The sequence below is a fragment of the Hippoglossus stenolepis genome, chromosome 14, assembly GCF_022539355.2.
Source record: "Hippoglossus stenolepis isolate QCI-W04-F060 chromosome 14, HSTE1.2, whole genome shotgun sequence".
In the NCBI taxonomy this organism is placed as follows: domain Eukaryota; kingdom Metazoa; phylum Chordata; class Actinopteri; order Pleuronectiformes; family Pleuronectidae; genus Hippoglossus; species Hippoglossus stenolepis.
In genome coordinates, this window is record NC_061496.1 from 16,981,382 (window position 1) to 16,997,146 (window position 15,765).

General features: G+C 41.4%; 1 protein-coding gene across 3 annotated transcripts; it reads right to left on the reverse strand.

Annotated features, from left to right (window-relative positions):
- Positions 1–1,643: 1,643 nt before the first annotated feature.
- On the reverse strand, positions 1,644–15,502 carry rorca (RAR-related orphan receptor C a). Of its 3 annotated transcripts, none has more exons than XM_047342900.1 (10): positions 15,115–15,502; positions 9,319–9,404; positions 9,074–9,215; positions 8,482–8,922; positions 8,201–8,322; positions 7,318–7,450; positions 6,110–6,217; positions 5,847–5,957; positions 5,094–5,206; positions 1,644–4,981 (listed from the first exon to the last, which is right to left on the reverse strand). In XM_047342900.1, the coding sequence occupies exons 1-10, from the start codon at positions 15,119–15,121 to the stop codon at positions 4,820–4,822; spliced, it is 1,425 nt and encodes a 474-aa protein (XP_047198856.1). In that variant the 5' UTR covers positions 15,122–15,502; the 3' UTR covers positions 1,644–4,819. The 3 variants fall into 3 exon arrangements, with proteins under 3 accessions (XP_047198856.1, XP_047198855.1, XP_047198857.1); XM_047342899.1 differs by lacking the exon at positions 15,115–15,502 and adding an exon at positions 14,895–15,080; XM_047342901.1 differs by lacking the exon at positions 15,115–15,502 and adding an exon at positions 10,631–11,757.
- Positions 15,503–15,765: the final 263 nt, after the last annotated feature.

Below are 15,765 nucleotides of genomic sequence, written 5' to 3' on the forward strand. Positions count from 1 at the left end.
GTGGTAAAAAGTCTGCAGAATGTCCAAAGGGCGCTGATGTGAGCATACAGCAGGAGATCCTCCACAGGATTCCCCGTGAGCGAGTGGGTGTCATGATGACGTTTCTAACACGCCACAGACACAAAACTGAAAAAACTAAAACGCCGCTTCCTGCTGGAGGGAAAATGTAATACACCCGTCTTTCTGCTGCAGGCCACATGTTCACAGTTTATCAACCCCTGACCCCCAAAGTAAAGGGGCCACAGACCCGGGACCCCCACCCCACCAGTTCCCTTGGAAATTGGTCAGAACCAATCTCACAGTGTGTATGGGAAGTGGTCAGCCCTTTGTGTGGATCTGCCTTTATATTTTATGGGTTCTTTCTTGGCCCATGCCCCAACATTCCAACAAGTTTCTATAAAATTGGTTGCGTAGTGTTTGCGTAACTCTGCTGACAGACAGGAATGAAAACATAACCTCCTCTGCAGTTCATTTAAAGGCCCTTATCATGTCGGGTCAGACTGAGTTTTAGTGGTTCATATTCTCAAAAATTCAATTAAATCAGCACAAATTGTGTTTGACATCCACTAAGCCTGGAGCATTTGGGGCCCCAATCAGTTGTGAAGGCCCAGGATGGTTTGCAAGCTTTATCTGGATAGAAAACTGATCTTGTCTTGCACACACCAAACTGTCCCGTCTTGTTTCTCTACTGTATCTCATTATCCAGATACAATTTGTATTTGTTTAATGGGGCTTTAAGATAAACATACATGAGATTGACAACAAAACAAAGGTGAACTGAATTTCACTTATGGTGTGCAAAGTGAAACCTTAGCAGTAGCATATCTTCACTGTGCTGGAATGGCAGCAGTTTTACAGCAACCTAAAACTAAAACAACTTAATGACATGATACTGTGGTTGGAGGTCAGTGGCTGAGAACTACTGTAGAGATGTAGAAGGTGAAATCTTATCAGATTCTTCTCAGTCTCCCATTGACTGTGAGAAAATTAAATGATCTTAGTAGGGTTTATGAACTCCAGCTTGAGAACAGTGGCTCTTATATAATATATGGTATAAAAGTAATACACTACATGTTTGCCATACAGGGTATCGTTTTAGCTCCTACTTTTATGTAAGGCATATATAAACAACTGAAACTGCCAAAAAATACTCAATTATACACAAATAAATAAATGTAGGATGTCGAAACAAATATATAGACTTTCCCCTCTCCAAATTCTATTTCATTAACATACATTAAGCTATTTATTTATGCATTTATTGATTTATATAGATTCAGGGTCATTGGTTAATTTTGGCAATTTCAATGCTCCATAATTTTTATATATATATATATATATATATATATATATATATATATATATATATATATATATATATATACATATATATATATATATATATATATATATATATATATATATATATATATATATATATACACATATTACAATACAAAGATAGATAAGCTTTATAAGGAATATTTCAGTAGGATTAACTGATGTAAGAGAACAGTCATTTTTATTGATCTTATGCTTCCTATTTTATAATGTCAGCACGGTGTGTATATGGCTGTAGAATATAGTGTGACTGTACAGATCAATTTTAATTTGAAAAAACCTTCAATAAAAACCAGAACATGTTTTTTTACTTTTAAATGTAAAAAGACTTTTATTACATTCTTAAATCCACATATTGTATCACCATTGTGCAATAACACGCAACTGTGTTAAAACCTCTTGGGCTTTATATCCATGACATATAAATTATTTCTTATTAAAATCTATATTGATTTAATAATAATAATCTTAACATAGAGTGAAAACATAAACAGAAGGATCATGTCAAAAGAAAAACTTTTAGAGAGACATCTTTAAAAACGCTCTTTAAAAAAAATAGAATTACATCTCTCCAAGACAAGGACACTAAAATGATGAGGAACAAAAATAAAACAAAACAAGCAGTACATACAAGGATACAATTAAGAAACAAAAAAGATCACAACAAAACCAACACAAAATTCAGAGATTATAATCCATCTTTTATATTTACTTTTCTTATTATCCTATTGACTCAAAAAACTCAAAAAAAAAATATAACGATATCAGACAGGGGTAAAATCTTTGATACTTCTGTAAGCAAACATTCACAAGAACAGGTACTGTACACAGTGATCAAGGTTTTAAGGTCTTCTATGTTGGTGCGAGGTGTCTTGCTATAGCTAGACGAACAGCAGACACTGTAGGACAGAGAGCCCAGCTATCTCCCTGAGTAAATCTAAAACGGAAATGTATTGTAGATCTTCATTACTGCCCCCTGGACAGATCTTAGGCCTGCAGATAAAAAAAAAAACTATCAAGTACACGGAGTCTTTAGAAATCAGCATTTCTAACATTCTCTGACGTAACACACAAAGTATTGCACTTTGTCACACTGTTAAGTGTCATGTAGACCTGCGAAGAAGCTGGCTGTGTATTTGGTACGTTATACTCTAAATGATGCGAGGTTGACTGTGCTGGAGTGCTTGTGAAAATATTAACTGTCATACATAGAAACAACGCCCCATCACACTTAGAACAATGGGAAAGAGATTATTGCACAATCCCACCATGCCACTGCCTTATGTACCCAGAAAAAAAAAACAAAGGTGAATACCCCTTCATGCTGTGTGAGATAACTTGATGTGTGGTGAAAAGCACTGTCAAAGATAACCTGGCAGAAATATTAAATAAAGCTAGACTTCCAACATCGGTCATGGTGATTGTCTTAAAAGCAGATTAACAGCAGTGTTTTCTCAGATTAAATCTAATCTTTTTTCAGAGTGTCTTTAGTATACTGGCAGTACAACGTAGTTTTACAGAAACATAATGTATCCCCCAAACGTTTCTTCTGTACACACCCTCATGCATCTCCAGAGATTTCACTCCTGTATCTACGCGTTTCCTGGATATAAAGATTTGAACTCCTCTCACATGAAAGAAAACCACTCAGTGTTGGCGGTGTAAATAGATCCAGTGCTTTAGTCTGATTTTGTCTTCTGTCCAGTTTTCAAAAGCAAAATGAAGTATTTTAGGATCATTTAGTCTTCACTGGCCTTCAAAATTCACCACTAATTGTTCATTTTTAAAGAAGCGCTCTAGTACGAATGCAGAGATACTAACTCAGGGGGGTAGCTGATGGCTCTGTCAACCCTTTCCTGTGCTGTGTAGTGTTTGAAGAGGGTGAGGTAGTGAGGGAGTGGGGAATAAGGAATAGAGGATTTATTTCTCCAATCAGAACATCTCGGCCGCCTGCAGCAGCACAATCTGCCCGACCCAGCAGCAGTGAGAGTTGAGAGTGAGACAGACAGTAAATCCCCTCTAACTCTCATCCAAGGAGCTTAAAATAACACCCAACTGCCCACTCTCTATTCTTTGCCCCTCTTTCAACCGTGTAGGTGAATAAAACCGCCACATTTCAACAGCCAACCCTTTTCTCCCCCCATCACTCCCACAGTCTTTCTTTTACCCTGCTGGTGTTGAGAGGTATTTTGGCCTCTGCGGAGGGGGCCTGAGCTGCGACAACTCCAGATGCTCACAGCCCCGCAGTGGTTGGCTGCCCAGCACCTTGTTTGAACAGCTTTGAACCTGAAGAATCCATTCAGGATTCTACCATGGACTCATAAGTGCTTTTAATTATCCAGAATACTAGATTTTCTTCTCAGTGACAACAATTATTCATCCCCAGAACCCCAACGTACGGGCAGGCAGTATCTGTTTGAGAGACCTGAGCACAAGCACATTATCCTCCTCCTCTTCGCTCTGTGTGAAATCCCCCCTGCTCTTACCTTACATGATTATATTAGTGTTTATATATATATATATATATATATATATATATAAAAACAGGAACATCGGAAAATACTTTCACAATACCTCTGCTTTTCTCTCGCTCTCTAAGTGGCATTTGCAAAGGGAAAAGGTTTAAGGACTGAGGTCACTGATTGCATTAAAAAAATAAAGAGCTCACATCAGTGTCTGAAGGGTGTGCTCGTAGAAATACCAACAAAGATCAGCATAAGTGCTCTGTCTTGCGCTCTGTGTGCAAGCGTTTGTAGGTGCATGGCGGCAGACTCTGGAGGTTTGCCCGCGATTCACCCAGTTTAAAAACCTATCCGCTTGTGAGTTTGATCATGGTCCCTTTAAACAGTTTGTTCAGACGTTACAAAACTGCAAAAATATGGGCACTACCGAAAGAATATTGAATGAAGTAATAAACTGTTACGAGACTGACAACTGAAACAAGCATTGTTACTGCAAAACCTCCACAAAGAGGGTGAGGATTTTAAGTATGTACATTCTACATCAAGCCTAGGGCTGTGCTGAGCGGTAAAGGGGAAAGGGGGTACATTCAAAAATAGCTTACTAGAACTGTGAGAACGATAGAAGTCAAATTTATATTACAAAGAAATTAAACTCGACGAGAGGTTTAAGGTCTCCTCATAGAAAAATAGTTTTGAGAATACAAATTATAGGCTACTATTTAATCATTTCCTTTAACTCCCTAAAAAAAAAAAGAGGTAACATGCACTGAGTGGCCAGCAGCCGTTCCTGTAGTTGTGCGTCGAAACTGAAGGGACTGGCTTGCCGGGCAGTGTAAGCTACTCCACAAGGTCGGGAGTTAAGAGGTGAGAGGAGCGTGTCCTCAAGTGTAGCGTGCAGGATTGTCATTGAGCTGCTGGTTAGATTTTGCCTCAGCTGGTTGCCACATTTTTTTTAATCTCCCCTCTCCCTAAACCTCAGTGTTTATATTTGAATCAAGCTACAAAGCTGAACAGCTCTAACCCTCCGTGGAGTCTGGGAAGGTGATTTCACTGCCAAACACCTCCCTGTACAGAGGAGGAAACGTGTATGCTGTCTCCGGGTGCACCAGGCGGAAAAACTGCAGTTTGTCGATGTGGAGGTTGCAAATTGACTTCATTATGGGGAGCCTGGACACCATCTAGATTGGACAGAAGAGAAGTCAAAACTGGCAATTAATTACATGACGCAGTGGGTAAACAAAATCATCAAGACGATTATTTTCAGCAAAGTGGCACAGTGGTCTCTTATACCTTCGCTAGTTTCTCTTCTGATGCCCCCTCTTTTTGTAGACAGCGCTGCAGAGCCACGTAGACTTTGTCCTGCAACTTCTGTATCTTCTGGACATCTGTGAGCCAGGGTCGGTCTGGAGGGAAAATAAGGACAAGATGATGTCATTAGTGTTGTTATGTCACCAGTCTGAAACCACATCTGGTAAGGTTTATAATCTACAAATATCTGGGAGCAGGATACAAAGATAGAGAAACAGAGTGATTATGTTTACATGGATGCCAATATTCTGATATTAACCTGATTACGACAATAGTCTGAATGAGAAGCTGCCATGTAAACAGCATTTTCTGATTATTTTAACTCAAATAAAAGGTCATACTCAGATTAAGCAATAGTAAAATTGAGTAGTGGAGTATTCAGACCTTTGTCACATTATGTAGACATGTTACATAACTCCCACTGGGGAGTTTGACTTGACTGGGGTCTGCAGTAATCCAAATTATTTGCCACTATTGAAGCTCTAACATTCAGAAGCACGGTGGCACGGCATCGCTGATTGAAGTAGGTTGTGAGTGCTATCCTGGCAATATGCCAAAATATAAATGGTGTGACCTTTTAATACAATAAATGTTTGAAGTATAGTTGCCTCCGCAGGTATATTTCCATCAATTTAGTTTAAGTGTGAAAAGGAATGTAACCCTTTGCAATATCATTATAGAACTTCATATGCGAATTTCGCAGGTAAAGATGAATCCATTTAGTGTGAGATATACCTGGTGAGAGCAGCACAGCAGCACTGAAAAGAGCCATGTCCTCCTCGGACATCTGTATGCGGCTCAGGCTTTTGGCAAAGTCAAACACTGCGTTCACGAGGTCATCACAGCCTAGGAAGACAATCAAGATCATCGAGACAGGAATGAGTGTGGTGATTCTGACACAGATTAAACGGGCAAAATGTTAACCTAGAATCTCCTGTTTATATTTTTTAAATCATGTGTATACTTTTACCCATGAGAGAAAGATAGAGTTGACTCACCGAGAGCTTTGAAAAACTGAGGGGTAGCAAACTTTCCATCGAAGAGCAATGTGTTATTGATGGGGTTGTAGGCCCGACACATGCGGATCAGAAGAACATCCATGCAGCCTGTTGACACACAGGAAAGAAAGATAAATTAAGAAAAAAGCTTAAAGGGATATTCACAATGAAATAGTGTCTGGCCTGAGGCTTAAAGACAAAGAGCCTACACACTTCAAAATGTTTGCAAAAACTTGACTGTTCATCAGGTGACTGACAAGCACAAGGTATATTTAAGAACTGACTGAAGGTTTTGTTAAGTTTGAGACGAGTTCACTATGGATAAATGGGATGAAACAGTAAGATATAATGTCACTTTGAATGTCTAACGATAATCTACTTTATATTATAGCTAGAAGAATATTTTTATAATTCACAAGAAACAGTGAAGTGACAGTAACGCTTTATATAACAGTGAAACATTCTTCATTGACTAGATAATTGTCAAGATAATTTATTGCAAAACCTGTTATTGACAAGCAAATTGTCACCTGTAAAACTATGGATGTAATCAAGCAACACATTGCAAACTGTAACACCTGGCATAGAAGGTGTTCGTGCATGTACAGACTTTTTAATTGACAATCCTGACATGTTAATGTGTGTTCATAATCGCAGGAACATGTTCCTGTGTTGATTGCTACTGTCGACCCATAATCAAACCTACTATCTTCCTCCACCCTTCAGGTGTTTGTTAGGTTTGACAGATTACGTATGGGTGTGGACACTTTTCTCGCCTTTAAGACATTTGTGATTGAAGCCTTCCAATTAGTCTAATCAAGTGAAGAAATCCTTTGCGTGTATGCTCCGTACGTCTTTCATCTTCGTAAAAAGTACCGCACTTTACTTCATGTCAATCGTAAATGTTGTGTGATTAAAACAAGGCCAGAGACTCTTCAGAAACAGAACAAGTCACTCTGAATGCATGTGATGTTTAAAGTCTGTGAAGTCAGCTACCACCTGAGGGTTAAATACTTTTCATATGACAACAGCGCTCTTAGTCACAGCTTAAAGTTTGCAAACTAATAAACATGCACACAGCAGGCTAGCTTGTCTCGCTGGAGGCTCGTCCCTTGTAGAAACAGCCCCTGACTGTTATGTGGTTAAACACAAAAAACAAAACTGATTTTAGCCCTTGGGGAGTGTGTACACTGGTGTCATGCTCTGACCTGCTTTGAGGAGGATAATCTGATCGTTCTGACACAGGTCCATGAAGCCAGAGATGCGCTTGGCAAACTCCACGACGTACTGGATTGCGTTGGTGATGTGAATGGCACATTGTTGCCACATCACCTCAGCTGACTGAAAGAGAAAGTGAGAGAAAGGGAGTACTTTATGAGAACTGCAACATCTCAGGGGCATCAGACAAGTTGTAATCCATGGTTGTTTATTAACTCCATCCATATTTAGACATCAAGGGATGTCTGGTTGTGTTTAATGATCTGCTTTCTGCTAAAAATAACTTGACCTACAAGATGTTTGTCTCTTTGTTTCTGCAGCTTAACTTGTGCTATGGCTTCCTTAAGAAGTGAAATGTGAAAACACAGAAGGAAATGTGTGTATGTGTGTTTTAGGAAACTTTTTTTGAGATGTTTTTACCGTTGAAATTGATTCATGGTTAAAAATTGAAAACATTCCTCTCTCTACATTGTACAAAAAAACAAGATGATGCAGTGATATGAAATGTTTTCCAAGTGATTGCTACAGTTATTAGTTAATAGATTAAGGGCACGGTCACACATACGTAAATCGAATATCGCGGGTCAAAGTTCATCTTAGTTGAACTCCGCGTGAAGCCACATTGCATTTTGCCTCGCCACAGGAAGCACATGCTTTATTTGACTACTCACTCGCACAGATTGGAAATGAATGGAAGGTGAAGATTCGCCACTGAAACATTTGCACATGTGTGAACAGGCCCTTAGACTGTATAGCGCAGTTCATAATTCATTTTACTCGTTCAGGTAGTTGAAAATATCTATCATTGATATTTGTCTGTATGAGGTTCAGCTGTCAGACTCTTGCAAGTGGATATTAACATGTTCCACATACCTTGGTCTGATATGAGCGTGTCTCTTCTGGGTTATACAAGGTCCACGCCATTCTCTTCAGCTCCTCTGTGCTGTACTGGCTTGTCTCGATATGGGACTTGACCACACTCTGAGTTATACGCTCTGAACAGGGGGAAATATTTGTTATAAGATCACGTCTTAACTTCTTCTATGACATATAAACAAACTTTAATTGCTGTATGTTGCATATTTGTGTCTTTTCACCCTTAGGGTTATTGTTAAAATTCAAATTGATTTAATGGTTCAAGATTTTTTACTGACCAATTTCAAGCAGGGAGCAGCCCCCCGGCAGCGGGTTGAGGATAGCATGTGAGAAGAGTCCAGAGTCGTGCAACAGCTGGTACTCATGCTTGATGCCGAGGTTGCCGTCTACAAAGTCAAAGTTGGTCTGTTCTGGTGAACTCTGAGAGGATGAACTGCTGCCTGCGCTGCCACCCAGCATGTCCAGGTTACAGTAGTCACCACCTCCGTCCCTCGGGGTCAGTGGGAGGTCGAAAAGTAGGTCTCCTTGCAGCGTGGTGATGTCGTCCAGATCACTGAGTGCAGTGCTTGAGCCTCGTTTGTAGGGGCAGGTGAGGTCGGCCATGTCGCCATTGTCCTCGCGGGGGCCGAGGCCCGCACACTCCTGGGACTGCTGGTGCTTCTGGACCTCTGCATACAGGCTGTCACGCTGTTTTTTGGACATTCGACCAAACTTCACAGCTGCGACAAGAGTGTGAAGACAGAAATTTAACATTCAAGAAGGTGTGGTGGCAGTCAAACGAGGATTGCATAACTCATTCACTGTGAAAAGCAAAACGGGTCTGGTGGAAACTCTTAGTTAATTAAATATAGATCGAGCGGCTGAACTCACCATCACGGCTCATGCCCAGAGCAAGACACTTCTGCAACCTGCAGTGCTGACAGCGGTTACGGTTGGTCCGGTCAACGAGACAGTTTCTCTGACGTGAGCAGGAGTACATAGCATTGTTCTGCTGGCTACGTCGGAAGAAACCCTACAGACAAAGATCGCAGGTTGTAGATCACGAACAAAAGAATCTGGCAGACCAGTTTTTATTGTGACTCAATGCTGATTATGGAGATGGTTTCATAACTCACCTTGCAGCCTTCACAGGTGATGACACCATAGTGAATCCCTGATGATTTGTCCCCACAGATTTTGCAGGGAATGACCTCTATTTGAGCTGTAGAGAAAGATGGACACAAATCAGTTAAATATTAAATAGATATCGACACCTCAAAACATAAATAGCTTTATTGAAACAACATGAACACTAATTGCTGTCGTTCTATAATGAAAGTAATATTTCTTTCACTTGGCACATTGGTCTAGACTTGAAAATATTAGTAAACTCCAATAAGTCCAACCACCAAAAACTCATGCAATTATAATGAAAAATGAATCAATCCTTTGACAAATTTTTCAAACATGCCAAAAAATGTCTGTGCAGGCTTCTCCAGTGGAGTAGAATATAGTGTTCAATATTTTTGCATTTTGGACTGTTGATCAAATGAAACATTTAAAGAATGGATGAATTGGAGAAAACCTGCATGCTCATTAATGATAATAATAACCATTTGTTGCTGCCATGCAATGAATGATATACAGCATGTGTGGAGAATTAATATTTGGCCATTGTTATGCAATAAATATCCAGCAAGAGGAACATATACAGACAACCAAGCCCATAAATATTTGACGAGTAAACAAATTTTGCATATTGTCCGTTGTGATTAAGAGGCACTTTTTGTGCCAGTTACAGAAAAATTAAACATTTGCTTTTTAAGCCTATAATGTTACAATGTATTATGAGTAAAAGTGTCAATAACACAAAGGAGACGAAGGTATACATTATATTCCTTGTGTTCATTGTTGAAGCCTGAGCCTTCTTACCCTGGAACACCATGTTCTTTTCATTATGTTGTTTATCTAAGTAGCTGGGCCTCCTCAAGCCCAGAATAGCAGGTCAATTGCATTAGCTGAGGCCCAGGGTTATAAAGTTTCGTGGCTCTCTCTCACTCTGCCACTCCTCCTCCAGGATGAACAAAATGTTTGCAGGTTAACAAAGATGCCCTGCCTTGCTGAACCTTTGGAGCCCTGCAAACCTAAGCCACCAAAAAAACTGCAGCCCACCGTGTCAACTGTGTGCAAGATTTTGATTTGGCTTGGACTGCTGGATGTGCCCAACAATCCCTAAACCACTTTTGTTGGATCACACAGGGTATTAGGTAACCTGTAAATCGCAGCAAAGGCATTAACCGGCCTTCACAGCTCTCCTGAAAATTGCTGTTTTCTAAAGGCTCTTTTATAAACTACTCACAACCAACCAATCACATGAGTCACTGTGCGTGGGGAGAGATGTGCGTCACACGCTGAGGCAAAGCAAAAAAGGTTAGTGGCCCACATTACCCTGAAAATCATGACGGGGGGAAAAAATCTGTCGACATCATGCCTCGTCAAAGACCGTCTGTGCAGGGCTTGTGACATATTTGAACGTCTCGCTTGGCTAGAATTCCTGCTGGTCAATGAAACGCAACTCAGGGATATAAATAAATAAAGGGCAATGGAAAAAAATCCCTTTCTCCATTGCTCCCTTTATCGCTCCCCCTCCAGAGCCTCAGCCTCTCCCCCCGCCCTTCAGCCTGTTATATAACTACTGTCTGGCTGCATTCCATGAACACACTCATTCAAAGGTGGTTGCCCTAGCAACGGTACGACGGTCCTCCCTTGCCCTGCCACGCTTCCATTGGCTGCTGAGCGAGCAGCTTTGTCCATGACTTGCTGCCTCACCTGCCAGTCAGCTGAGCGGCACAGTCAAGGCCCAGAGAGCAGGAGCTGTTCCACTGACACAGTTTCCCATTCAGTGAAGGGGGAGGCACCTCACAAGGAACACAATCTGGTTTCTTGCAGGTTTTTAAGGTGGAACCAAGTCTGACTCAGACGCAGGGTGGAGGGTGGAGGCCTCCTTTTGGTTTGAAAGGAAAACAATGTAAGGTTTGATTACCGTAAGATTGTTGACCAGTTGAAACTGGCAGGGTCAAACTATGCCACTGGAGATTTTACAGCTTGCACAACATCTGGAAGTATTTACAAAAACATCTCGTACAGTAAGCTGCAGCAGGTGGAGCTGGTCGTTGCTAATAGTAGCTCTCAACTTGTTGCAGCATGTCAAGTATTTGAGTGAAATTTCAGCTGTGTTAGCGCCAGACCATAAATCTATTTTTACTCCATTGCAGTTGGCAACCCAGAGATTCTTCTGCCTTTCTGGTCTATTAGCAAATAAATGCTGCACAAATCCCAGCATTTAAGTGTTTTGTGTGAATCACAGTGAAGAGACATCAGCTATTAGACTGCTACTGTCAGCTGTGACCGTTCATTGTTTCGGTTGTTGTGTCGGAAAACGAGTCTGAGCAACAGCTCCCTTATAGTCCTCAGAGTATATTTAGAGAATCTACTTCCTGTTTGTTCAATTCTTGGTAACAGTAAAAGAAGCATATAATGTAGATATTATATTTTCACACAAAAATCCCTACATTATGATACAACTGATGATGATGATGATAACAACAACAACAACAATTTATATAGGGCCATTCAAGGTACCCAAGGCCGCTTTAGAGAAAGTGAATACTGACTTATAGTTGCTGTGCAAGTGCAGCTTAAGTAATTTCCCTGAATATATAATAAATATGACAAAACAGAAACTCTGTAGCTTTACATGAGTGTTATTATGTTGCAGCTATGCTGAAGTGTGGATAAATACATGCTATCATCATTTTTAGGAGCAATTTTTAGGTTACTATTGACTGACGTCAGCACTTTTCTTCATTAGTGCTGTAAACCCTCAGGCAGGAAGACTTTGCCCTCTCATCCCAGCTAATCAAACAGAGTCGAAGGTCCTATTTACCTTGCTCTTTATATTTACCTGACATACTGTATACTTAGCCTACATATCTGGGGTTCTGGGGTATGGGGGGGAATGACATATATGGTATATTGTGCAACATGCTATAACATTAAGTAGAGTTGGCAGTTATTTTTTATATTCACAGTCATAGTGAACATCTGTCATTTTCTCTTTGCACATGTCTCCCAATGCACAGGGCCTCAATTACCACCTGTTTTCTACAAAGCTGAACTATATGTGGACAGTAATGCTTCTTCTTCCCCTCGTCTCCACTCCCTGATCTACCTAGGGAACACAAATGGTATAATATGGCCTGACACTAACACTGACCTATTTAAAAATGCAATGCAGGTTTAGGTAATTACTCATCAGATGCAATAGTAGTGGAATGAGAGGTATTGGTGTACACAGAGGCCTGTATCATGCACCACTCTTAACACCTTGCTCTTAACTGTAACCAAGCTCCTCTGTCTGTTTAAGTGCAGAAATTTAAATGAGATTAAATGCAATGTCACAGTGTGTACATTATGTGCAAAGTGGCAGACATGAGAAGCAAAATCTTACAGAAAATATGATAGAAATTTGGGCTAATTCACTTAACGCACAAGATGTTTTCTCCTTCCTTGTGACTGGATGATTTAATATCTTTTTCACAAGAAGTCACATCCTTAATATGAGGGTGGCAGTATACAGGTAAGTCCAACCATATGAAGATAATTATCTCTTTTTTCCTTTTTCACTTTACATATTTCCCTCTCTTAGTTCTCTTTGTGATTATGGATCATACCAGTGTTGAAAAACATCTAAAACTACAAAAGCATCTAAAACTACATTGTGGAAACTCTTCATCATCTCATCTGTCAAGTTAACTATTGTACACACTTTCCCCAATGTACCCATAATTAATATTTACATGCGGACCAACAGCAATGTGGCTTTTTAAAAAAAACACAGCTTCATACTCAGCGCATGTGTAATCCCTCCCCATTGATCAGAAAAGATAAAGTGCATTTGCTCTATCACGCTGATCGTGCAGCTCCGAGGCGAAACCCCAGCAGGCCTCTGCTACACATGAAAACCCAGACTGAGGAATTCAGTTCTCAGGATGTGATTTTCTTCATGCAAACCACGGAAACTGATTTAGGGCCATGCTGCAGCAATCACCGTTGCCCTGACAAAGAATCTCACTTATCTTTAGGCATGCTTGCAAAAATAGATATGACCAACCAACATTTTGACATTGTGCTTGCACACTAACAAGGAAGCTGGGGGAAGAGTTAAAGCTTCAGATAAGAGGAGTGGAATCTTAGCACGCAGTTGTCAGAGAGAAAGGGCACCTTGACACATACTATGGCTCGCTGTGAACTTCCCCGAGGCTGCACACTCAACAGATAGTGGCTTTGAGCCTGAGCTCAGCACAGCGGGGTCCTGGGAGAGCAGAGATCGGCCCTTTCCTCTTTACTGCTACTGTGACTTTGATCCTGGGCTAACTGAGCTCCAACACACTGCTTCAAGTCCGCACACCATGCAGGCCTCTGAGGAATAAAACTAAGAGTGCTCCATTGAAGTTCACTCATTTGAATGTGTTACTTCATGCCTGCTGAACCCGTTTGTGCAACTGTTTACAAGAATACCTCAGAGATAAACAAGCTCGACGGCATAGTTAATTGTTATCCATCAGGTGGAAAGATGATGCGGGACAAATCTTTTTGGTGCTTGTGTCCTACACATCCGAACCTATTTTATATTTTCCCCCTTCTACTGTGAATTCAGTTAAAGACTGGCCAAGCATTGTAGATTATGTGGTAGTTTTTACTAAATCTGATTGACAAACAATGCTTGAGTGGACCGACAAACACTCTGGTTGATGTAAGTAACCCTAGCTGACAGAGGAAACTGAGCTCAACTGAACCCTGCTGTGCTTTATGGTTATATGTGGGCTTGCTGTGCCCATATCCTGCTCGCCACAGCGGTGCATGGCTTTGACATAACAACGCCACAAGACAAGAGATATATATTTATATATAACATCATCTGTGTCACAGGACTTTGATCTGGTTGTAGCATGCATCCTGGAAGTTGAATTGAAATCAGTTTGTTTACAGTGCAGCTCATAATATCAACAATATCTTCAAAAGAGGAACAATCTCCCCTTGACAACTGATTGAAGTTATCAACATGGTCTAAACAGTAATGACGACAACACATACACACACGCACGCACACGCACGCACGCACACAGAGTAATCCTCAATGACAGAATTAGGTCAATGGAGCACCTCCTATCTCTCTGCCCCTCCACCCCCAACACACACTGCTAATGGTGAAAACAAAACCACGCTGGCAGATGAACAGTCACACCACCAAACGGAAGTGTCAGTGCTTTCAAACGCTTCAAAAACACCATATGCAGCAAATAATAACTACATAATACTATTGCAAGTACTGCAACACTGTAAATGTAATGTTTGGGTCACACAAAAGTACTGAAAATAAAAGGTGGATTAAATAAATAAGAAGAAAACAGCGTTAAAATGCAACTGAGTGGACTATTTGTCCAAGCTTAAAAGACTCCCTGCCGACGGACTTTCGTGCGGTTTGACAGCCTGCGAATCCCTCCGCTCCCTCCCTCCCTCGTTCTCTTACATAAGAAGAGTCGCCGTCGGAGTAAAGTAACCGCAGCTGCGACACACTCCTCCTGTCACAGTCAAATACATTTACACCAAACACTTTACACCAAACAACCGCAGCACATCTGAAATGCACCTGTTAGCTGAAGCACTCTTCGATCGTCAGAAGATTCGACAACGTGCGGACAAGTTTCACGGTCCATGTTTGTGTGTCACAGAAACGTGCGAGTTTAGTAGCTGCGCAGTTAGACGTACGCAGTGTTTCAGAGTGTCGTCATCACAGCGGACTACACACAAGTTCACATTCACCCACACACGAGTCTGGAGGGAAAGTGTAACAATCTGCACGGACTCACCTCTCATGTCGACGGTAACTACCCGAGTCTTGGACTCATACAAGTGCAGGTGGAGAAGAGGAGACCGGGGACAGTGAGGGCGACGCGCACCTTTTCGCTCCGACGCGGAGCAGCTGAGAACTGTCACAACAGCAAATCCTCATATGTGGCTTTAAAGCGTCTCTTCTCTTCTCCCTTCACCTTGGAAATAAAGTAATGCAGGAGAAGTAATGGCAGCGGCGTGTTGTGGTCGGCGTGTCCGCGCAGTCTCAGAGGAGCAGCTGTGATAACGCAGCTCTAATAAGAGAAACCAGACGCAGCTCAGCTCGCTCCTGCTCTGCAGCGCGCTCTAACCCACTCGCAGCGCGTGGAGTACACATGATCCTCAGCCCGCGGTCCGCCCGCCTCGTGCCCCGTGAGCGGACACGCGCGCGCCACCGTCTCCGCGCGCGCTTTAAGGACGCTCTCGCGTGCGTGGGAAAGTGTGGCAGTGTGTCAGTCCAGAGCGACAGTCCCACAGCGTGGGAACTATTTAGTAACAACACTTTCGTTCCCGAGCGGACCCACTACCTTCCCCCTGAGCGCCGGGTTAGTCCTCCTTCTCCACGAGGATCAAGGATTCTACGTTCAAGAAAACATTACAAAAATATTACAACATAAATAACTGAATTG